Source organism: Oncorhynchus kisutch, unplaced genomic scaffold (assembly GCF_002021735.2).
Source record: "Oncorhynchus kisutch isolate 150728-3 unplaced genomic scaffold, Okis_V2 Okis03b-Okis08b_hom, whole genome shotgun sequence".
Taxonomy (NCBI): domain Eukaryota; kingdom Metazoa; phylum Chordata; class Actinopteri; order Salmoniformes; family Salmonidae; genus Oncorhynchus; species Oncorhynchus kisutch.
Window position 1 is genome coordinate 18,689,050 of NW_022261980.1, and position 25,118 is coordinate 18,714,167.

The 25,118-nt window shown below is 48.9% G+C and overlaps 1 protein-coding gene across 1 annotated transcript; it reads right to left on the reverse strand.

Annotated features, from left to right (window-relative positions):
• Positions 1–555: 555 nt before the first annotated feature.
• On the reverse strand, positions 556–5,289 carry LOC109886396 (regulator of G-protein signaling 9-binding protein-like). The gene has a single exon (XM_031812578.1). It carries the CDS (start codon positions 4,465–4,467, stop codon positions 3,727–3,729), a length of 741 nt encoding a protein of 246 aa, XP_031668438.1. The 5' UTR covers positions 4,468–5,289; the 3' UTR covers positions 556–3,726.
• Between the last annotated feature and the right edge of the window lie 19,829 nt (positions 5,290–25,118).

Here is a 25,118-nt window from a genome sequence, read left to right on the forward strand (position 1 = left end):
AACAGCCTGGGTAACAGCTGGGGTAACAGCCGTGGTAACAGCCTGGGTAACAGCTGGGGTAACAGCCGGGGTAACAGCCTGGGTAACAGCTGGGGTAACAGCCGGGGTAACAGCTGGGGTAACAGCCTGGGTAACAGCTGGGGTAACAGCCTGGGTAACAGCTGGGTAACAGCTGGGGTAACAGCCGGGGTAACAGCCGGGGTAACAGCCCGGGTAACAGCTGGGGTAACAGCCGGGGTAACAGCTGGGGTAACAGCTGGGGTAACAGCCGGGGTAACAGCCTGGGTAACAGCCTGGGTAACAGCTGGGGTAACAGCTGGGGTAACAGCCTGGGTAACAGCCGTGGTAACAGCCGGGGTAACAGCTGGGGTAACAGCCTGGGTAACAACCTGGGTAACAGCTGGGGTAACAGCTGGGGTAACAGCCGGGGTAACAGCTGGGGTAACAGCCGGGGTAAAGAGCACCAATAAGGTTATATCAAACAGTAGATTCAAAGTGTTAATAGCAGCTGAAAAGTGCTTCTCTTCAACAAAAAAGATTGATGAGATATTCATAGACAATGTCTTTGACATGTTTATTATAATAAACAAGACTTCATAGAATGTACTCTATTTGAAACAGGAACACAATATTTACAAACCAATCCAGTATGCAAACTCCTGCAATGTATGCATTAAAACAAACACTGCTCCAGGCCTTGGTAATGGAAAGGGAACAGGCATTTGGTATATTATGGAGGGAGGGATGATGGATGGAGGGATGATGGATGGAGGGATGATGGATGGAGGGATGATGGATAGAGGGATGATGGAGGGAGGGATGATGGATGGAGGGATGATGGAGGGAGGGATGATGGATGGAGGGATGATGGATGGAGGGATGATGGATGGAGGGATGATGGAGGGAGGGATGATGGATGGAGGGATGCATGATGGATATAAACGAACATGAAACTGACGTTGAAAATATATATGTGAAATTCCAATAGCAACCGTGTTTAACCCTTAGATGTGTTCTCTTTCACATTGTGGACACACATTTCCTCTCCCTAGCCTAGACCCTACTAATGGACATACTCTGTGTAGGATAATACTTAGACCTGCCTGTGTGATCATGTGGAGCCCAACACGCTCTGCCTCCCTTTCTAGACCTAACATCTCGTACTTCTAAAAATATATCTAGTGCAATTTCTCATGAAGATGCTGAATACATTCAGAAAGGCTCTACGAGGCCGAGTAACTCCTTACATGGATGTGTCCCATAGAATACATCCCAAATGGCACCCTGTTCCCTATGTAGTGCACTACTTTAGACCAGAGTCCTATGGCACCCTGTTCCCTATGTAGTGCACTACTTTAGACCAGAGCCCTATGGCACCCTATTCCCTATATAGTGCACTACCTTAGACCAGACCCCTATGGCACCATATTCCCTATATAGTGCACTACTTTAGACCAGAGCCCTATTCCCTATATAGTGCACTACTTTAGACCAGTCCTATTCCCTATATAGTGCACTACTTTAGACCAGAGCCATATTCCCTATATAGTGCACTACTTTAGACCAGAGCCCCATATATAGTGCACTACTTTAGACCAGAGTCCTATTCCCTATATAGTGCACTACTTTAGACCAGAGCCCTATTCCCTATATAGTGCACTACTTTAGACCAGAGTCCTATTCCCTATATAGTGGTACTATTATAGACCAGAGCCCTATTCCCTATATAGTGCACTACTTTAGACCAGAGAACCTATTCCCTATATAGTGCACTACTTTAGACCAGAGTCCTATTCCCTATATAGTGCTCTACTTTAGACCAGAGCCATATGGAACCCTATTCCCTATATAGTGCACTACTTTAGACCAGAGCCCTATGGCACCCTATTCCCTATATAGTGCCAGTCCCTATAGGGCTCTGGTCAATGGTAAAGGGCAGTTTGGTGGGGCCACCTGCACGGTTCGAGCAAGGATGTATTTTTGTTGCCATGAGGCAGAGAGCAAATTCCCTGCCATTCTACACATGTTGCCATGGCGCTATGAGGTCGCCTAGGCAGAGAGCAAATTCCCTGCCATTCTACACATGTTGCCATGGCGCTATGAGGTCGCCTAGGCAGAGAGCTCCAGTACATTTAGTTAATATTTAATCATTTTTATTTGTTTTGGTTTGTTTGCATATTTTAGTTAGATATTTGGTTTTGAATTAGCTCAATGGGTATAGACTAAGTCTGGGTAAAATCAATGTGTTTCCTACCTGTGAATATGATGGAAAATCAGTTATTTCAACATAGCTAGTTAACAATGCTAGCAAGCTAGTTAGCTAGTGTGTTTTGGTTTGAATACCCCACCATATTTTTTGCTTGTTTTTATGGTCTCCTGACCCCTGAGGAGGACTGCAAGCTGGCAGGGACCTGGCAGGGATGAATTCAATGCTCAGTCTGAGGATTCCTCTGAAGATTTGTGCTGGCTGACATCATTGAGATAGTGGGAACGTAGTAATGAACTTCATCTTGTACAAGGCAGTCAGACAGCTGGGACTGCGAGGCGAGTGAACAGTGCTACCTGCCTGCCACTGGAGGACCTCCTCATCTACCCCCTGTTGACAAAACCCTCCCTCTGCTCTAGCTATGAGGAGGACCTCCTCATCTACCCCCTGTTGACAAAACCCTCCCTCTGCTCTAGCAATGAGGAGAACCTACTCATCTACCCCCTGTTGACAAAACCCTCCCTCTGCTCCAGCTATGAGGAGGACCTGATCATCTACCCCCTGTAGACAAAACCCTCCCTCTGCTCTAGCTATATGGATCCCACTCGACTGTCGTTCCATATGCTTGAAACACCCAAAACGTACAACTCTAGCTGACAGTTGTGGTAGTCCAGCCCTCTGTTATCTATATTAGTTGTGGTAGTCCAGCCCTCTGTTATCTACTATAAGGACTATAGATTAGTTGTGGTAGTCCAGCCCCAAGTTATCTACTATAAGGGCTATATATTAGTTGTGGTAGTCCAGACCTCTGTTATCTACTATAAGGGCTATATATTAGTTGTGGTAGTCCAGCCCTCTGTTATCTACTATAAGGGCTATATATTAGTTGTGGTAGTCCAGACCTCTGTTATCTACTATAAGGGCTATATATTAGTTGTGGTAGTCCAGACCTCTGTTATCTACTATAAGGGCTATATATTAGTTGTGGTAGTCCAGCCCTCTGTTATCTGCTATAAGGGCTATATATTAGTTGTGGTAGTCCAGCCCTCTGTTATCTACTATAAGGGCTATATATTAGTTGTGGTAGTCCAGCCCTCTGTTATCTACTATAAGGACTATATATTAGTTGTGGTAGTCCAGCCCTCTGTTATCTGCTATAAGGGCTATATATTAGTTGGTCAGTGACTCTGGTCTAAAGTAGAGGACTGTATGTGGAATAACGCCTTGTAGTGACTCTGGTCTAAAGTAGAGGACTATATGTGGAATAACGCCTTGCAGTGACTCTGGTCTAAAGTAGAGGACTATATGGGGAATCGGTGCCATTTGGGATGCAGACGCAACAGTTTTCAGCGCCTGGACAGCTCCTCCCGCTAGTCTCTCTCTCCTCAACAACAGAGCCGTTTCTCCGGGCATATAACCTGCCTAGTGTCCATCCCGGGCTGTATCTGTCTCTGAGCTGCGCCCGCTGTTTATCTGTGAAGTATTCCCAGGCTGGCTCAAAACGTCCAATACTAAGTATCCTATCCACCGATTACGAAGTATCCTAGAATCCCGGCGATTACTACAATAGCAACGAATATGAACCCAGCGATACATGTGATCATTCCGTTATTGTCACCCCCTTCATCTATCTCGTCTTTGGGCTCCTCTTCACAGATGGAAATGACGCCCACGGAGGAGTTCCCGACGCTCAGGGTGGATTTGAGCTCGGCGCCGGCCTCCTGCTTGGCCTCCACGGCCCACGGAGCCACCTGCACCTTCATCTCCATCTCCTCCATCATCTGGCCCACCTGGGTGATCTCAGCCTGGAGCTCCTTCAGGTCGGCAGTGTCGATGTTGCTGTCCGCGTCGTACTTCATGTTCTGCACAGACATGGCCCTGGCGGCCACCGTGGTGGTGCTGCCGGTCATGCCCGTCTGGATGAGGTGTCTGGTGGGCACCTTGAGGGGGAACTCCTGCCCTATCTCCAAGCTCCGCTTCATGTCCACTTCCAGTAGCTCCATGCTGCTGGTGAACAGCACCCATAGCCTTTCATACTCAGCCCGGTCGTCCTTGCTGGTGGTCTTGTCTTTGAGCAACTCGGTTAGTTTATTCCGGTTGGCCACCGCGAGCTCCTGGGCTTTCTTCCGGGTCTTCTTGAGTTCCTCTCGCAGGTTCTGAGAGTCCGATGTGCTGCCCAGCGCGATGACCAGGTGCCTGTAGCACGCTGTGACTTTGTTCAGAGCATCCAGCATGGTTTTACACTCATCTGTGCCCCCCATGGTTGTTTTTTAATTCAAATATAAGCCCACCTCTGATCTCCCCCGGCTACATTAAAAATGCATTCAATTAATTTTTTTAAAAGCGGTGCGCAACAACAACAAAAAAGGATGGTGATCGCGAACCGCCAGACGCACTGTGGTCGGTTGTTGAGCTCGATTCCACTGTCTTTTTGATTTTATTTTTTAGTTTGGACAAGAGAACACCATCCATACGAATCCAGTCAAAGCTCTTGTCACAGCGAATTCCTCTCTATCCATGTTCCTGTCTGCGAGCAGCACAGAGAGCCGAGAGAGAAGCTTAGATATTAATGGACCAGTAAATGGCTTTACCTTCGCTCTTTTGCATTGGAGATTAGATGGCCGACGGCGTCAGAGAGACCAGCCCTCCCTGCCTGCAGAAAATAGATAGTGTATCAAAACATTTCTGTTGGTTTGTGGGTAATAATAGTCCAATATATTAGAGACTGTGTAGCAGATTCAGCTACAGGTGTTTCCTATTAAACAGTATCCAGACAGAACAACTCCACAGTATCCAGACAGAACAACTCCGTCAGCGTCGGCTCGCAACAAATAAATAACGGAAAGTCCATTAATGCCGTCGCCGTCTTCTTAGATGCACATCTGGATGGTGATGATTATATAAAACAAACGCTGTTAAATGTCAGCTCACCGTGAGAGACAGACCCGTCCCGCTGGACGAACCAAATCAAACTGTGACTAGATCGATGGTTGGTTGTCTAAGTATCGTGTGGCTTTCTTTTCTTCATCTGAACGGGAGCTGTCCACTTCAGCACGCTGTTTGTCGACGGTGCTGTTTTAAATACCATAAGCGCCTTGTCACACGCAGAACAAGACCGGAGCTTTCAGATGTAGGCATTCTGGAACATTGGACAGAGTAGAGAAGCCTAGAGATCCACTGATTGGTTAGTGAGGAAACATCTCCAGTGGATACGTATTGTGATTGGTTAGTTATTCTCACACACACACAGCCCCCTCCTGCACTAGACTACTGTATGGGGTGTTAGTGGATGCCTTTATTAAAGGGATGCTCACAGATGAAGAGGACGCTGAGATATTGACTGTTTCACAAATTGTACCCTTTTCGCTATATGGGCGTGGTCTAAAGTAGTGCACTATGTAGGGAATAGGGTGCCATAGGGCTCTGGTCTAAAATAGTGCACTATATAGGGAATAGGGTGGCATAGGGCTCTGGTCTAAAGTAGTGCCCTATATAGAGAATAGGGTGCCATAGTGCTCTGGTCTAACGTAGTGCACTATATTAGGGAATAAGGTGCCATAGGGCTCTGGTCTAAAGTAGTGCATCATATAGGGAATAGGGTGCCATAGTGCTCTGGTCTAAAGTAGTACCCTATATATAGGGAATAGGGTTCTGGTCTAAAGTAGTGCACTATATAGAGAATAGGGTGCCATAGTGCTCTGGTCTAACGTAGTGCACTATATTAGGGAATAGGGTGCCATAGGGCTCTGGTCTAAAGTAGTGCACTATGTAGGGAATAGGGTGCCATAGGGCTCTGGTCTAAAGTAGTGCACTATATTAGGGAATAGGGTGTCATTTGAGACTGGGGCGTAATCATTGATCCAGCAGCATTTAGCAATAATTGACCAATCAATGCAGGGTTAAAAAAAAGAGGAGGTCCACTTAGAGATCAGACCGTTGTTTTCCCAGAGCCAGATCAATGGGAGTTTTTCATCAATACAATATTTTCTGTTGTGCAGATTTGATTACATTTCTCCTAGTTTCCTTTCACTTTTAACTTTTGAAGAATTAGTTTTTATGATGTATTTGTGTGTGTGTTTGCATGCTTGCCTGTGTGTCTGTGCATTTACAAATGTGTGTGTCCTTGTGCTGGTTTGTGGTGTGTGTGTGAGAGAGAGTGTGTGGGGTGTGTGTGTGAGAGAGAGTGTGTGAGAGAGAGTGTGTGTGGTGTGTGTGTGAGAGAGAGTGTGTGTGGTGTGTGTGTGAGAGAGAGTGTGTGTGGTGTGTGTGTGAGAGAGAGTGTGTGTGGTGTGTGTGTGAGAGAGAGTGTGTGTGATGTGTGTGTGAGAGAGAGTGTGTGTGGTGTGTGTGTGAGAGAGAGTGTGTGTGGTGTGTGTGTGAGAGAGAGTGTGTGTGGTGTGTGTGTGAGAGAGAGTGTGTGTGGTGTGTGTGTGAGAGAGAGTGTGTGTGGTGTGTGAGCGCGCTCCTGTGAAGTACAGGGATGCAGGTCTAGTGATGGAGCAGTAATGGAGTCTAGTGATGGAGTCTAGTGATGGATGCAAGTTGTATCTGTTATGGATGTGATCTCTGCTGTGTGGAGGTGAGAGGCTCCATATCTGATCTGTCTGGAGGGTTGACTGGTCTTTCTGGAGGGTTGACTGGTCTGTCTGGAGGATGGAGGGTTGACTGGTCTGTCTGGAGGATGGAGGGTTGACTGGTCTGTCTGGAGGGTTGACTGGTCTGTCTGGAGGGTTGACTGGTCTGTCTGGAGGATGGAGGGTTGACTGGTCTGTCTGGAGGGTTGACTGGTCTGTCTGGAGGGTTGATTGGTCTGTCTGGAGGGTTGACTGGTCTGCCTGGAGGGTTGACTGGTCTGTCTGGAGGGTTGACTGGTCTGTCTGGAGGATGGAGGGTTGACTGGTCTGTCTGGAGGATGGAGGGTTGACTGGTCTGTCTGGAGGGTTGACTGGTCTGTCTGGAGGATGGAGGGTTGACTGGTCTGTCTGGAGGGTTGACTGGTCTGTCTGGAGGGTTGACTGGTCTGTCTGAAGGATGGAGGGTTGACTGGTCTGTCTGGAGGGTTGACTGGTCTGTCTGGAGGGTTGACTGGTCTGCCTGGAGGGTTGACTGGTCTGTCTGGAGGGTTGACTGGTCTGTCTGGAGGATGGAGGGTTGACTGGTCTGTCTGGAGGATGGAGGGTTGACTGGTCTGTCTGGAGGGTTGACTGGTCTGTCTGGAGGATGGAGGGTTGACTGGTCTGTCTGGAGGGTTGACTGGTAGGTCTGGAGGGTTGACTGGTCTGTCTGGAGGACAGAGGGTTGACTGCGCTGTCTGGAGGGTTGACTGCTCTGTCTGGAGGGTTGACTGCTCTGTCTGGAGGGTTGACTGGTCTGTCTGGAGGATGGAGGGTTGACTGGTCTGTCTGGAGGATGGTGGGTTGACTGGCCTGTCTGGAGGATGGAGTGTTGACTGGTCTGTCTGGAGGATGGAGTGTTGACTGTTCTGTCTGGAGGATGGAGGGTTGACTGGCCTGTCTGGAGGGTTGACTGGTCTGTCTGGAGGGTTGACTGGTCTGTCTGGAGGGTTGACTGGTCTGTCTGGAGGATGGAGGGTTGACTGGCCTGTCTGGAGGATGGAGGGTTGACTGGTCTGTCTAGAGGGTTGACTGGTCTGTCTGGAGGATGGAGGGTTGACTGGTCTGTCTGGAGGATGGAGGGTTGACTGGTCTGTCTGGAGGGTTGACTGGTCTGTCTGGAGGATGGAGGGTTGACTGGTCTGTCTGGAGGGTTGACTGGTCTGTCTGGAGGGTTGACTGGTCTGTCTGAAGGATGGAGGGTTGACTGGTCTGTCTGGAGGGTTGACTGGTCTGTCTGGAGGGTTGACTGGTCTGCCTGGAGGGTTGACTGGTCTGTCTGGAGGGTTGACTGGTCTGTCTGGAGGATGGAGGGTTGACTGGTCTGTCTGGAGGATGGAGGGTTGACTGGTCTGTCTGGAGGGTTGACTGGTCTGTCTGGAGGGTTGACTGGTCTGTCTGGAGGATGGAGGGTTGACTGGCCTGTCTGGAGGATGGAGGGTTGACTGGTCTGTCTAGAGGGTTGACTGGTCTGTCTGGAGGATGGAGGGTTGACTGGCCTGTCTGGAGGATGGAGGGTTAACTGATCTGTCTGGAGGATGTAGCTTTTCTCTTTCTGCATTATTGAGGCATATGGAGTCTAGTGATGGAGTCTAGTGATGGAGTCTAGTGATGGAGCAGTAATGGAGTCTAGTGATGGAGCAGTGATGGAGTCCAGTGATGGAGCAGTAATGGAGTCTAGTGATGGAGTCTAGTGATGGAGTCTAGTGATGGAGCAGTAATGGAGTCTAGTGATGGAGTCCAGTGATGGAGCAGTGATGGAGTCCAGTGATGGAGTCTAGTGATGGAGCAGGGATGGAGTCTAGTGATGGAGCAGTGATGGAGTCTAGTGATGAAGCAGTAATGGAGTCTAGTGATGGAGCAGTGATGGAGCAGTGATGGAGTCCAGTGATGGAGTCTAGTGATGGAGTGTAGTGATGGAGTCCAGTAATGGAGTCCAGTGATGGAGCAGTAATGGAGTCTAGTGATGGAGCAGTAATGGAGTCTAGTGATGGAGCAGTGATGGAGTCTAGTGATGGAGCAGTAATGGAGTCTAGTGATGGAGTCTAGTGATGGAGTCTAGTGATGGAGCAGTAATGGAGTCTAGTGATGGAGCAGTGATGGAGTCTAGTGATGGAGCAGTAATGGAGTCTAGTGATGGAGTCTAGTGATGGGGTCTAGTGATGGAGCAGTGATGGAGTCCAGTGATGGAGCAGTAATGGAGTCTAGTGATGGAGTCTAGTGATGGAGCAGTAATGGAGTCTAGTGATGGAGTCTAGTGATGGAGCAGTGATGGAGTCCAGTGATGGAGTCTAGTGATGGAGCAGGGATGGAGTCTAGTGATGGAGCAGTGATGGAGTCTAGTGATGGAGCAGTAATGGAGTCTAGTGATGGAGTCTAGTGATGGAGCAGTGATGGAGTCCAGTGATGGAGTCTAGTGATGGAGTGTAGTGATGGAGTCCAGTAATGGAGTCCAGTGATGGAGCAGTGATGGAGTCTAGTGATGGAGTCCAGTGATGGAGCTGTAATGGAGTCTAGTGATGGAGCAGTAATGGAGTCTAGTGATGGAGCAGTGATGGAGCAGTGATGGAGTCTAGTGATGGAGCAGTAATGGAGTCTAGTGATGGAGTCTAGTGATGGAGCACAGATGGAGTCTTGTGATGGAGTCTAGTGATGGATGCAAGTTGTATCTGTTATGGATGTGATCTCTGCTGTGTGGAGGTGAGAGGCTCCATATCTGATCTGTCTGGAGGGTTGACTGGTCTGTCTGGAGGGTTGACTGGTCTGTCTGGAGGATGGAGGGTTGACTGGTCTGTCTGGAGGATGGAGGGTTGACTGGTCTGTCTGGAGGGTTGACTGGTCTGTCTGGAGGGTTGACTGGTCTGTCTGGAGGATGGAGGGTTGACTGGTCTGTCTGGAGGGTTGACTGGTCTGTCTGGAGGGTTGATTGGTCTGTCTGGAGGGTTGACTGGTCTGCCTGGAGGGTTGACTGGTCTGTCTGGAGGGTTGACTGGTCTGTCTGGAGGATGGAGGGTTGACTGGTCTGTCTGGAGGATGGAGGGTTGACTGGTCTGTCTGGAGGGTTGACTGGTCTGTCTGGAGGATGGAGGGTTGACTGGTCTGTCTGGAGGGTTGACTGGTCTGTCTGGAGGGTTGACTGGTCTGTCTGAAGGATGGAGGGTTGACTGGTCTGTCTGGAGGGTTGACTGGTCTGTCTGGAGGATGGAGGGTTGACTGGTCTGTCTGGAGGATGGAGGGTTGACTGGTCTGTCTGGAGGGTTGACTGGTCTGTCTGGAGGATGGAGGGTTGACTGGTCTGTCTGGAGGGTTGACTGGTAGGTCTGGAGGGTTGACTGGTCTGTCTGGAGGACAGAGGGTTGACTGCGCTGTCTGGAGGGTTGACTGCTCTGTCTGGAGGGTTGACTGCTCTGTCTGGAGGGTTGACTGGTCTGTCTGGAGGATGGAGGGTTGACTGGTCTGTCTGGAGGATGGTGGGTTGACTGGCCTGTCTGGAGGATGGAGTGTTGACTGGTCTGTCTGGAGGATGGAGTGTTGACTGTTCTGTCTGGAGGATGGAGGGTTGACTGGCCTGTCTGGAGGGTTGACTGGTCTGTCTGGAGGGTTGACTGGTCTGTCTGGAGGGTTGACTGGTCTGTCTGGAGGATGGAGGGTTGACTGGCCTGTCTGGAGGATGGAGGGTTGACTGGTCTGTCTAGAGGGTTGACTGGTCTGTCTGGAGGATGGAGGGTTGACTGGTCTGCCTGGAGGGTTGACTGGTCTGTCTGGAGGGTTGACTGGTCTGTCTGGAGGATGGAGGGTTGACTGGTCTGTCTGGAGGATGGAGGGTTGACTGGTCTGTCTGGAGGGTTGACTGGTCTGTCTGGAGGATGGAGGGTTGACTGGTCTGTCTGGAGGGTTGACTGGTAGGTCTGGAGGGTTGACTGGTCTGTCTGGAGGACAGAGGGTTGACTGCGCTGTCTGGAGGGTTGACTGCTCTGTCTGGAGGGTTGACTGCTCTGTCTGGAGGGTTGACTGGTCTGTCTGGAGGATGGAGGGTTGACTGGTCTGTCTGGAGGATGGTGGGTTGACTGGCCTGTCTGGAGGATGGAGTGTTGACTGGTCTGTCTGGAGGATGGAGTGTTGACTGTTCTGTCTGGAGGATGGAGGGTTGACTGGCCTGTCTGGAGGGTTGACTGGTCTGTCTGGAGGGTTGACTGGTCTGTCTGGAGGGTTGACTGGTCTGTCTGGAGGATGGAGGGTTGACTGGCCTGTCTGGAGGATGGAGGGTTGACTGGTCTGTCTAGAGGGTTGACTGGTCTGTCTGGAGGATGGAGGGTTGACTGGTCTGTCTGGAGGATGGAGGGTTGACTGGTCTGTCTGGAGGGTTGACTGGTCTGTCTGGAGGATGGAGGGTTGACTGGTCTGTCTGGAGGGTTGACTGGTCTGTCTGGAGGGTTGACTGGTCTGTCTGAAGGATGGAGGGTTGACTGGTCTGTCTGGAGGGTTGACTGGTCTGTCTGGAGGGTTGACTGGTCTGCCTGGAGGGTTGACTGGTCTGTCTGGAGGGTTGACTGGTCTGTCTGGAGGATGGAGGGTTGACTGGTCTGTCTGGAGGATGGAGGGTTGACTGGTCTGTCTGGAGGGTTGACTGGTCTGTCTGGAGGGTTGACTGGTCTGTCTGGAGGATGGAGGGTTGACTGGCCTGTCTGGAGGATGGAGGGTTGACTGGTCTGTCTAGAGGGTTGACTGGTCTGTCTGGAGGATGGAGGGTTGACTGGCCTGTCTGGAGGATGGAGGGTTAACTGATCTGTCTGGAGGATGTAGCTTTTCTCTTTCTGCATTATTGAGGCATATGGAGTCTAGTGATGGAGTCTAGTGATGGAGTCTAGTGATGGAGCAGTAATGGAGTCTAGTGATGGAGCAGTGATGGAGTCCAGTGATGGAGCAGTAATGGAGTCTAGTGATGGAGTCTAGTGATGGAGTCTAGTGATGGAGCAGTAATGGAGTCTAGTGATGGAGTCCAGTGATGGAGCAGTGATGGAGTCCAGTGATGGAGTCTAGTGATGGAGCAGGGATGGAGTCTAGTGATGGAGCAGTGATGGAGTCTAGTGATGGAGCAGTAATGGAGTCTAGTGATGGAGCAGTGATGGAGCAGTGATGGAGTCCAGTGATGGAGTCTAGTGATGGAGTGTAGTGATGGAGTCCAGTAATGGAGTCCAGTGATGGAGCAGTAATGGAGTCTAGTGATGGAGCAGTAATGGAGTCTAGTGATGGAGCAGTGATGGAGTCTAGTGATGGAGCAGTAATGGAGTCTAGTGATGGAGTCTAGTGATGGAGTCTAGTGATGGAGCAGTAATGGAGTCTAGTGATGGAGCAGTGATGGAGTCTAGTGATGGAGCAGTAATGGAGTCTAGTGATGGAGTCTAGTGATGGGGTCTAGTGATGGAGCAGTGATGGAGTCCAGTGATGGAGCAGTAATGGAGTCTAGTGATGGAGTCTAGTGATGGAGCAGTAATGGAGTCTAGTGATGGAGTCTAGTGATGGAGCAGTGATGGAGTCCAGTGATGGAGTCTAGTGATGGAGCAGGGATGGAGTCTAGTGATGGAGCAGTGATGGAGTCTAGTGATGGAGCAGTAATGGAGTCTAGTGATGGAGTCTAGTGATGGAGCAGTGATGGAGTCCAGTGATGGAGTCTAGTGATGGAGTGTAGTGATGGAGTCCAGTAATGGAGTCCAGTGATGGAGCAGTGATGGAGTCTAGTGATGGAGTCCAGTGATGGAGCTGTAATGGAGTCTAGTGATGGAGCAGTAATGGAGTCTAGTGATGGAGCAGTGATGGAGCAGTGATGGAGTCTAGTGATGGAGCAGTAATGGAGTCTAGTGATGGAGTCTAGTGATGGAGCACAGATGGAGTCTTGTGATGGAGTCTAGTGATGGAGCAGTTATGGAGTCTAGTGGTGGAGTCTAGTGATGGAGCAGTGATGGAGTCTAGTGATGGAGTCTACAGATGTAGTCTAGTGATGGAGCAGTGATGGAGTCTAGTGATGGAGTCTAGTGATGCAGCAGTGATATGTTATCCTGTTAATGGACTGGAGCACAGAGGACAGGAGGCTGGCAGGCCACTCAACCATTGTTTAACTGCGTCTCAAATGCACCCTATTCCCTATGTAGTGCATTACTTTTGACCAGAGCGCTATGGGGCCTGGTCTAAAGTAGTGCGCTATATTGTGAATAGGAGAGTATTCAGCCATTGTTAATCTTGCATAAGACAACACCTGCTGAAAAGGGGCTTTAATATGAGCACTTCTATTATTGGTTGTGTTTGTACATTTTCATTCAAAACACAAAAAGTCCTTAGTGGTGATGAAAATAATCATCTCCTTTTGTTGACAATGAATGCATAATCTGGAGCCTTTCTCCTCAAATCATGTTGAGCAGCTCTCCTCATTTCGCTACAGTCAGTGGACAACGGCCGGACAGTTTTCGAATAGGCTGATTCAAAGTCATCAGTTAGACAGTGTCACGTTCGTCGTAATAATTATCGGACCAAGGTGCAGCGGGATATGGTTTCCACGTGTTTATTAACTGAAACGCACAAAAAAAACTATAAAGAATGACCGAAACGTGACGACGAATAGCATGCTAACAGGCAACTACACATAAACAAGATCCCACAACAAACAAACAGTGAGGAAATGGCTGGGAAAAATATGATCCCCAATCAGAGACAACGATAAACAGCTGCCTCTGATTGGGAACCATACCAGGCCAACATAGAAATACAACAACCTAGAATACCCAACCTAGTCTCACACCTTAACCAAACATAGAGAATAAAAAGGCTCTCTATGGTCAGGGCGTGACAGACAGATAGTCAGCATGCTGGATCTGAATTGGCAACTCAAAACGTCCTCTGTTTTTATGGCCAGCTAAAACCACGATTTGGTCGTACAGTAAAGGGCATTACCCTCATTATCCTGTGATGAGAATGTCTGCCCAGCCCCCCTCTGCCTATGATCTAGTTGTAGCCTGCTGCTGTGGTGAAGGGGAGACAGTCTCCTCTTCCACTATGCACTTGAGAGAAAAAATGGGTTATGAATAAAATCAAATCAAATCCAATTTATTTATATAGCCCTTCGTGCATCAGCTGATATCTATAAGTGCTGTACAGAAACCCAGCCTAAAACCCCAAACAGCAAGCAATGCAGGTGTAGAAGCACGGTGGCTAGGAAAAACTCCCTAGAAAGGCCAAAACCTAGGAAGAAACCTAGAGAGGAACCAGGCTATGTGGGGTGGCCAGTCCTCTTCTGGCTGTGCCGGGTGGAGATAACAGAACATGGCCAAGATGTTCAAATGTTCATAAATGACCAGCATGGTTGTATAATAATAAGGCAGAACAGTTGAAACTGGAGCAGCAGCACGGTCAGGTGGACTGGGGACAGCAAGGAGTCATCATGTCAGGTAGTCCTGGGGCATGGTCCTAGGGCTCAGGTCCTCCGAGAGAGAGGAAGAAAGAGAGAATTAGAGAGAGCATATGTGGGGTGGCCAGTCCTCTTCTGGCTGTTCCGGGTGGAGATTATAACAGAGCATGGCCAAGATGTTCAAATGTTCATAAATGACCAGCATGTTCAAATAATCATAAGGCAGAACAGTTGAAACTGGAGCAGCAGCACGGCCAGGTGGACTGGGGACAGCAAGGAGTCATCATGTCAGGTAGTCCTGGGGCATGGTCCTAGGGCTCAGGTCCTCCGAGAGAGAGAGAGAAAGAGAGAATTAGAGAACGCACACTTAGATTCACACAGGACACCGAATAGGACAGGAGAGGTACTCCAGATATAACAAACTGACCCTAGCCCCCCGACACATAAACTACTGCAGCATAAATACTGGAGGCTGAGACATGATGATCGTATAACATTTCAAAATGCAATTGTGGGAAAACCATAGCATTGTTCCCTTGTCTCAGTTGAAGAGAGGAGGGTCTCAGCTTTGTTCCCTGGTCCCAGTTGAAGAGAGGAGGGTCTCAGCTTTGTTCCCTGGTCCCAGTTGAAGAGAGGAGGGTCTCAGCTTTGTTCCCTTGTCCCAGTTGAAGAGAGGAGGGTCTCAGCTTTGTTCCCTGGTCCCAGTTGAAGAGAGGAGGGTCTCAGCTTTGTTCCCTGGTCCCAGTTGAAAAGAGGAGGGTCTCAGCTTTGTTCCCTGGTCCCAGTTGAAGAGAGGAGGGTCTCAGCTTTGTTCCCTGGTCCCAGTTGAAGAGAGGAGGGTCTCAGCTTTGTTCCCTTGTCCCAGTTGAAGAGAGGAGGGTCTCAGCTTTGTTCCCTGGTCCCAGTTGAAGAGAGGAGGGTCTCAGCTTTGTTCCCTGGTCCCAGTTGAAGAGAGGAGGGTCTCAGCTTTCTGGAGGTAGAATTTGTACTTCTCAACTCTCAATATTCAGTTCAATAGCAACTATTTTAAAACCAAGATATGCTATCCTGTTAATGGGTTTTGATTTTCCACTTCCTTAGGTGTTGAGCCCCAAATTAATTAGCCTATGATATAAATTAGTCCACATAATGATGTATGTTATTCATCTCTATTGGAAATTCTTAAATTGTATTTTGACAGTAAAATAGAACAACTATTGTCTATTTGTCTAATGGTCAGCATAATCAATATTCATGTCAATCACTGGATTAGATTGGTCATCATAATCAATATTCATAACAATACTGGATTAGATTGGTCATCATAATCAATATTCATGTCAATACTGGATTAGATTGGTCATCATAATCCATATTCATGACAATACTGGATTAGATTGGTCATCATAATCAATATTCATGACAATACTGGATTAGATTGGTCATCATAATCAATATTCATGACAATATTAGATTGGTCATCATAATCAATATTCATGACAATATTAGATTGGTCATCATAATCAATATTCATGACAATACTGGATTAGATTGGTCATCATAATCAATATTCATGACAATACTGGATTAGATTGGTCATCATAATCAATATTCATGACAATACTGGATTAGATTGGTCATCATAATCAATATTCATGACAATACTGGATTAGATTGGTCATCATAATCAATATTCATGTCAATACTGGATTAGATTGGTCATCATAATCAATATTCATGACAATACTGGACTTCCAGAAGGCCTTGGACAGCATTCAGCACCAAAGCCTATGGAAGATCTTATGAATCCCCAGCCATGTTGTTAACATCATAAAACAGCACTACAGCAACTTCTCATGCACTGTGGGAACGAGCGACATGAGCTTTGCTGTGAAGGCTGGAGTTCGTAAAGGTTGTGTGACGTCAGCCTTACTCTTCAACCTGACAGTCGACTGGGTCATGTGACGAACAACAGACGATCAGGCAAGAGGAATATGATGGACACTGGGTCATGTGACGAACAACAGACGATCAGGCAAGAGCTATACGACGGAGACTGGGTCATGTGACGAACAACAGACGATCAGGCAAGAGGAATATGATGGACACTGGGTCATGTGACGAACAACAGACGATCAGGCAAGAGGAACACGACGGAGACTGGGTCATGTGACGAACAACAGAAGATCAGGCAAGAGGAATACAATGGACCCACTCATCTAGAAGACCTTGACTTCCTGATGACCTGGCTCTTTCATCACAACATCTAGAAGACCTGGACTTCTTGATGACCTGGCTCTTTCATCACAACATCTAGAAGACCTGGACTTCCTGATGACCTTGTTATGCAGAGTGGAACAGGGGAAACCAAGAGCAGACTCAGATGAGGGGACTTGGATGAAGTAACCAGGTATTTATTGAAACACAAGGAGAAGATGGAGTGCAAGCAAGGGGAATCTCAGGTGGGTTGCAGGAAACCAGGTGCGGAGGCTGAGGCTGGGGTGAGAGGTGTTGGCACAGGGTAAGCAGGTCGGGAGGCTGGGGTGAGAGGGGTTGGCACAGGGTAAGCAGGTCCGGAGACTGAGGCTGGAGCGAGAGGGGTTGGCACAGGGTAAGCAGGTCCGGAGACTGAGGCTGGAGCGAGAGGGGTTGGCACAGGGTAAGCAGGTCCGGAGGCTGAGGCTGGGGTGAGAGGGGTTGGCACAGGGTAAGCAGGTCCGGAGGCTGGGGTGAGAGGGGTTGGCACAGGGTAAGCAGGTCCGGAGGCTGGGGTGAGAGGGGTTGGCACAGGGTAAGCAGGTCGGGAGACTGAGGCTGGAGCGAGAGGGGTTGGCACAGGGTAAGCAGGTCCGGAGGCTGGAGCGAGAGGGGTTGGCACAGGGTAAGCAGGTCTGGAGGCTGGAGCGAGAGGGGTTGGCACAGGGTAAGCAGGTCCGGAGGCTGGAGCGAGAGGGGTTGGCACAGGGTAAGCAGGTCTGGAGGCTGGAGCGAGAGGGGTTGGCACAGGGTAAGCAGGTCCGGAGGCTGGAGCGAGAGGGGTTGGCACAGGGTAAGCAGGTCCGGAGGCTGAGGCTGGGGTGAGAGGGGTTGGCGCAGGGTAAGCAGGTCCGGAGGCTGGAGCGAGAGGGGTTGAGACAGGGAAAACAGGTGCGGAGGCTGAGGCTGAAGCGAGAGTGTGGTTGAGGCAGGGTAAGCAGGTCGGGAGACTGAGGCTGGAGCGAGAGGGGTTGGCACAGGGTAAGCAGGTCCGGAGGCTGAGGCTGGAGCGAGAGGGGTTGAGACAGGGTAAGCAGGTCGGGAGCCTGAGGCTGGAGCGAGAGGGGTTGGCACAGGGTAAGCAGGTGCGGAGACTGAGGCTGGGGTGAGAGGGGTTGGCACAGGGTAAGCAGGTCCGGAGGCTGGGGTGAGAGGGGTTGGCACAGGGTAAGCAGGTCCGGAGGCTGAGGCTGGAGCGAGAGGGGTTGGCACAGGGTAAGCAGGTCCGGAGGCTGAGGCTGGGGTGAGAGGGGTTGGCACAGGGTAAACAGGTCAGGAGGCTGGGCTGAGAGGGGTTGGCACAGGGTAAGCAGGTCGGGAGACTGAGGCTGGAGCGAGAGGGGTTGGCACAGGGTAAGCAGGTGCGGAGACTGAGGCTGGGGTGAGAGGGGTTGGCACAGGGTAAGCAGGTCCGGAGGCTGGGGTGAGAGGGGTTGGCACAGGGTAAGGAGGTCCGGAGGCTGAGGCTGGAGCGAGAGGGGTTGGCACAGGGTAAGCAGGTCCGGAGGCTGAGGCTGGGGTGAGAGGGGTTGGCACAGGGTAAACAGGTCTGGAGGCTGAGGCTGGAGCGAGAGGGGTTGGCACAGGGTAAGCAGGTCGGGAGACTGAGGCTGGAGCGAGAGGGGTTGGCACAGGGTAAGCAGGTCCGGAGGCTGAGGCTGGAGCGAGAGGGGTTGGCACAGGGTAAGCAGGTCCGGGGGGGAAATCCAGGACAGAGTAGTAGAATGGGGAATCCAGGACAGAGTAGCAGGATGATGAGACGTAGGACTGGAGATAGGGACCAGAGTCAGAGAGGGCAGAACTGTAGCGGAGAAGAAAACAGCGTCAGGCAAGGAATACAGGCACAACAGGATAACAGGATCTAATAGTAACAAATGGCTAGAAGCGTAGACTGACTGAGCAGAGATTACGATCCGGCAGTGTGGAAGTGACTGGACAGAGTATTTGTAGAGGTCTTGATTATGGAACAGGTTGCAGCTGGTGGGGACCTGCTCTGACTCCAGCACACCTGTCTCCGCCCACACAATCACACAGAGAGGGAGAGAGAGTCCTGGGGGAGTGGCGGCAGGTCAAGGAAACACAGGATGAGCAGTAGAGGGCGTTGCAGGAGCAGATGTGACTGTACCCCCGTCTACAGGCGCCACCTGGTGCCCGACCAGGCTTATCTGGGTGTGAGGTATAGAAATCCCGCAAGAGGAAGGGGTCCAGAATGTGACAGCTGGGCACCCAGCAGCGCTCTTCAGGCCCGTATCCCTTCCAGGCCACCAGGTACTGCCAGCCACGACCGCGACGGCGCACGTCCAGAAGCCGCCGGACGGTAGAGGCAGGATGGTCATCGATGAGCCGAGGGGGTGGAGGAGCTGCTGCAGGAGGAGACAGGTTTAATTAGGGATACGTGGAGGGTAGGATGGATCCTGAGAGAGGCTGGGAGTGTCAGGCGCAGAGGGGTTAATAACACGGTCAATTTCAAAGGGACCAATGAATTGGGGGTTTCTTCGATTCCACCTTCAATGGCAGGTCCTTCGATGAGAGCCATACCTTTTGACCCGGGGTGTAGACTGGAGCTGAGGCCCGGCGACGGTTGGCTTGGGACTGGGTCCTGTCGGAGGCACGAAGAAGGGCAGCTCGGACTTCCCTCCAGGTACGGTGACAACGGCGCAGATGGTCCTGGACAGAGGGAACCGCAACCTCAACCTTGTGGGCGGGGAACAAGGGTGGTTGGTAACCCTTGCCAACACTACAGCAGTACCTTGTCGTGTGGACAGAGCAGGTTAGACACAGGGCAGCCAACACTACAGCAGTACCTTGTCGTGTGAACAGAGCAGGTCAGTCAACACCACAGCAGTACCTTGTCGTGTGGACAGAGCAGGTCAGTCAACACTACAGCAGTACCTTGTCGTGTGGACAGAGAAGGTCAGACACAGGGCAGCCAACACCACAGCAGTACCTTGTCGTGTGGACAGAACAGGTCAGACACAGGGAAGCCAACACCACAGCAGTACCTTGTCGTGTGAACAGAGCAGGTCAGTCAACACCACAGCAGTACCTTGTCGTGTGGACAGAACAGGTCAGACACAGGGCAGCCAACACCACAGCAGTACCTTGTCGTGTGAACAGAGCAGGTCAGTCAACACTACAGCAGTACCTTGTCGTGTGGACAGAGCAGGTCAGACACAGGGCAGCCAACACTACAGCAGTACCTTGTCGTGTGGACAGAGCAGGTCAGACACAGGGCAGCCAACACCACTGCAGTACCTTGTCGTGTGAACAGAGCAGGTCAGTCAGCACTACAGCAGTACCTTGTCGTGTGGACAGAGCAGGTCAGACACAGGGCAGCCAACACTACAGCAGTACCTTGTCGTGTGGACAGAGCAGGTCAGTCAACACTACAGCAGTACCTTGTCGTGTGGACAGAGCAGGTCAGACACAGGGCAGCCAACACTACAGCAGTACCATGTCGTGTGGACAGAGCAGGTCAGACACAGGGCAGCCAACACTACAGCAGTACCTTGTCGTGTGGACAGAGCAGGTTAGACACAGGGCAGCCAACACTACTGCAGTACCTTGTCGTGTGGACAGAGCAGGTCAGACACAGGGCTGTCAACACTACAGCAGTACCTTGTCGTGTGGACAGAGCAGGTTAGACACAGGGCAGCCAACACTACAGCAGTACCTTGTCGTGTGAACAGAGCAGGTCAGACACAGGGCAGCCAACACCACTGCAGTACCTTGTCGTGTGGACAGAGCAGGTTAGACACAGGGCAGCCAACACTACTGCAGTACCTTGTCGTGTGGACAGAGCAGGTCAGACACAGGTCAGTCAACACTACAGCAGTACCTTGTCGTGTGGACAGAGCAGGTCAGGAATAGTTGAGTGGAACAGAATGAATAGAAAGCAACATGAACAGGTAATAACAACACGAACATGTCAGCCTGGCCTGGTGCCCAGGGAAGCCTGGCTATTTCAGGGGCAGCTTAACGCCAGCTTTGTGATTGGCCATGTGTCCATCCCATGTTCAGTCACAAATGGTGCCCCTATTCCTTATCTAGTGCATTACTTTAGCCCTGGGATCAAGTCAAAAGTAGTTTCGTCACAGTACTGTTTTGAAGGTTCATTTTAAGGACTAATGCCCAGCTGAGCATTCTACTCCATGAGGTCTCAATAGGTACTGATGAAGTTTTCCTTTAAAGTGCGTGGCTTGGAAACACGATGACATTTCACAGGAAGCAAATATTTTGTAGGACAAGTTTTGTCATGCGACTTTAGCTGCAGTAAAGCTAGCTATCTAAGATTGGGGGTAGGAACCAACATTTTAGCTAAGCTAACGTTAGCATTGCTAGCTATTTCTGACAAATTTTGCTAGCTTGTGGCAACATAGCCATCTCTCTAAAGTAAACTTGACTACATCATAAAGACGGAAAAGTTGTTTTCTACTAATTATTTGTCTACTTTAGCAATGTCATCGTATGTACAATCCACTATATTGTAATTTTTGACTAAACAGCCATTAACACACATTCATAAAGATTGAGCATTAACCAGTCGGACATCAACATGCTGCAGTATCTGTGGATAACAATCTGTTGATAACAATGTCAACGACACAACCGAATGACAGAGGTACAAATCAAATCAAATCAAATCACGGCCCATGAATCTAGGGATGTCCAATACAACACCTAATTAATCTTGTCCAATACACTACCTAATTAATCTTGTCCAATACAACACCTAATTAATCTTGTCCAATACAACACCTAATTCATCTTGTCCAATACAACACCTAATTAATCTTGTCCAATACAACACCTAATTAATATTTTCCAATACAACACCTAGTTAATATTTTCCAATACACACCTACAGAATATTTTCCAATACAACACCTAGAGAATATTTTCCAATACAACACATAGAGAATATTTTCCAATACAACACCTAATTCATATTTTCCAATACAACACCTAATTCATATTTTCCAATATAACACCTAATTCATATTTTCCAATACAACACCTAGTTAATGAATATTTTCCAATACAACACCTAATTCATATTTTCCAATACAACACCTAATTAATATTTTCCAATATAACACCTAATTAATATTTTCCAATACAACGCCTAGTTAATTAATATTTTCCAATACAACACCTAGAGAATCTTTTCCAAGACTATATTCTACACTATCACTGGTTTTGTCTGAAGTGGCACCCTATTCCCAATGGGTCCTGGTCAAAAGCAGTGCACTGGGGGGGTTGGAGCAGGGCTGGGGTCAGTTAGTCTTAAGATAGGTCAAATCATAATGTGGGCAATTTTGAATTCCTGCTTGTGCATTTTCACTTCCTGGATTGAAAATGGAATAGTGCTGATGCTAAGCTCCCTCTTTGGTTGATTGCTCAGTGCCTTTGGTCCTTCCTGCATAGATTAATTCAGTGTACCTATGATCTACTGCACACTCATAGCTATTCCCATAGAGCCATGTTACAGAGCCATGTTATAGGGCCATGTTATAGGGCCATGTTACAGGGCCATGTTATAGGGCCATGTTATAGGGCCATGTTACAGGGCCATGTTATAGGGCCATGTTATAGGGCCATGTTACAGGGCCATGTTATAGGGCCATATTTTTTTATTTATTTTTTATTTCACCTTTATTTAACCAGGTAGGCTAGTTGAGAACACCTTTATTTAACCAGGTAGGCTAGTTGAGAACACCTTTATTTAACCAGGTAGGCTAGTTGAGAACACCTTTATTTAACCAGGTAGGCTAGTTGAGAACACCTTTATTTAACCAGGTAGGCTAGTTGAGAACACCTTTATTTAACCAGGTAGGCTAGTTGAGAACACCTTTATTTAACCAGGTAGGCTAGTTGAGAACACCTTTATTTAACCAGGTAGGCTAGTTGAGAACACCTTTATTTAACCAGGTAGGCTAGTTGAGAACAAGTTCTCATTTGCAACTGCGACCTGGCCAAGATAAAGCATAGCAGTGTGAGCATACAACAAAGAGTTACACATGGAGTAAACAATTAACAAGTCAATAACACAGTAGAAAACGAAGGGGGGGTCTATATACAATGTGTGCAAAAGGCATGAGGAGGTAGGCAAATAATTACAATTTTGCAGATTAACACTGGAGTGATAAAAGATCAGATGGTCATGTACAGGTAGAGATATTGGTGTGCAGAAGAGCAGAAAAGTAAATAAATAAAAACAGTACGGGGATGAGGTAGGTGAAAAGGGTGGGCTATTTACCAATAGACTATGTACAGCTGCAGCGATCGGTTAGCTGCTCAGATAGCTGATGTTTGAAGTTGGTGAGGGAGATGAAAGTCTCCAACTTCAGCGATTTTTGCAATTCGTTCCAGTCACAGGCAGCAGAGTACTGGAACGAAAGGCGGCCAAATGAGGTGTTGGCTTTAGGGATGATCAGTGAGATACACCTGCTGGAGCGCGTGCTACGGATGGGTGTTGCCATCGTGACCAGTGAGCTGAGATAAGGCGGAGCTTTACCTAGCATAGACTTGTAGATGACCTGGACCTATTATAGAGCCATGTTACAGGGCCATGTTATAGAGCCATGTTATAGGGCCATATTATAGAGCCATGTTACAGGGCCATGTTATAGGGCCATGTTATAGGGCCATGTTATAGGGCCATATTATAGAGCCATGTTACAGGGCCATGTTACAGGGCCATGTTATAGGGCCATGTTAAAGGGCCATGTTATAGGGCCATGTTACATGGCCATGTTATAGGGCCATGTTATAGATCCATGTTATAGAGCCATGTTATAGGGCCATGTTATAGGGCCATTTTATAGGGCCATGTTATAGGGCCATTTTATAGGGCCATGTTATAGGGCCACGTTTTAGAGCCATATTATAGGGCCATGTTATAGGGCCATGTTATAGGGCCATTTTATAGGGCCATGTTATAGGGCCATGTTATAGGGCCATATTATGGGGCCATGTTATAGGGCCACGTTATAGGGCCATGTTATAGGGCCATGTTATAGGGCCATATTATAGGGCCATGTTATAGGGCCATTTTATAGGGCCATGTTATAGGGCCATGTTATAGAGCCATATTATGGGGCCATTTTATTGGGCCATAAAATGGGGCCATGTCATAGGGCCATGTTTACCATTTAGGAGTGCACCAAGTAGATATAATGTGTTGTACAAACTAACACAGTCAGATGGGTCATCTCCTGTTTGTCTGTTAATTACGGATGTGTCCCAAATGCCACCCTTTTCTCTACATAGTGCATCACCTTAGACCAGAGCCCTATAGCCCCGGTCACAAGTAGTGCACTACCTAAGGGAATAGAGTGCCATTCAGGACAACACAGAACATCTCGTAACAGCCCTGCACGGTAACAGATTTGGCCGGTAAGACAGATTGGGCACTCAGATAAATGCTTCGATTGGCTGCGATGTCACCTGGATTACGCAATGTTTCCAGAGCAACACAACTCAGGACCGGAGATTATAGGCCGTCTTTACACTGTTTATTTCATGGTAGCCTTCATCCAGGACAAGACATCCAGTGTGGTATTTGTATCTCTGTACTTTACAGGACCATGATAATATATCCTCAGACCTGTCCTCTCCTTTCTCCTAAACTGTATCTCTGTACCCTACAGGACCATGATAATATGTCCTCAGACCTGTCCTCTCCTTTCTCCTAAACTGTATCTCTGTACCCTACAGGACCATGATAATATGTCCTCAGACCTGTCCTCTCCTTTCTCCTAAACTGTATCTCTGTACCCTACAGGACCATGATAATATGTCCTCAGACCTGTCCTCTCCTTTCTCCTAACCTGTATCTCTGTACCCTACAGGACCATGATAATATATCCTCAGACCTGTCCTCTCCTTTCTCCTAACCTGTATCTCTGTACCCTACAGGACCGTGATAATATGTCCTCAGACCTGTCCTCTCCTTTCTCCTAACCTGTATCTCTGTACCCTACAGGACCATGATAATATATCCTCAGACCTGTCCTCTCCTTTCTCCTAACCTGTATCTCTGTACCCTACAGGACCATGATAATATGTCCTCAGACCTGTCCTCTCCTTTCTCCTAACCTGTATCTCTGTACCCTACAGGACCGTGATAATATGTCCTCAGACCTGTCCTCTCCTTTCTCCTAAACTGTATCTCTGTACCCTACAGGACCATGATAATATGTCCTCAGACCTGTCCTCTCCTTTCTCCTAAACTGTATCTCTGTACCCTACAGGACCATGATAATATATCGTCAGACCTGTCCTCTCCTTTCTCCTAACCTGTATCTCTGTACCCTACAGGACCATGATATTATGTCCTCAGACCTGTCCTCTCCTTTCTCCTAACCTGTATCTCTGTACCCTACAGGACCATGATAATATGTCCTCAGACCTGTCCTCTCCTTTCTCCTAAACTGTATCTCTGTACCCTACAGGACCATGATAATATGTCCTCAGACCTGTCCTCTCCTTTCTCCTAACCTGTATCTCTGTACCCTACAGGACCGTGATAATATGTCCTCAGACCTGTCCTCTCCTTTCTCCTAACCTGTATCTCTGTACCCTACAGGACCGTGATAATATGTCCTCAGACCTGTCCTCTCCTTTCTCCTAACCTGTATCTCTGTACCCTACAGGACCATGA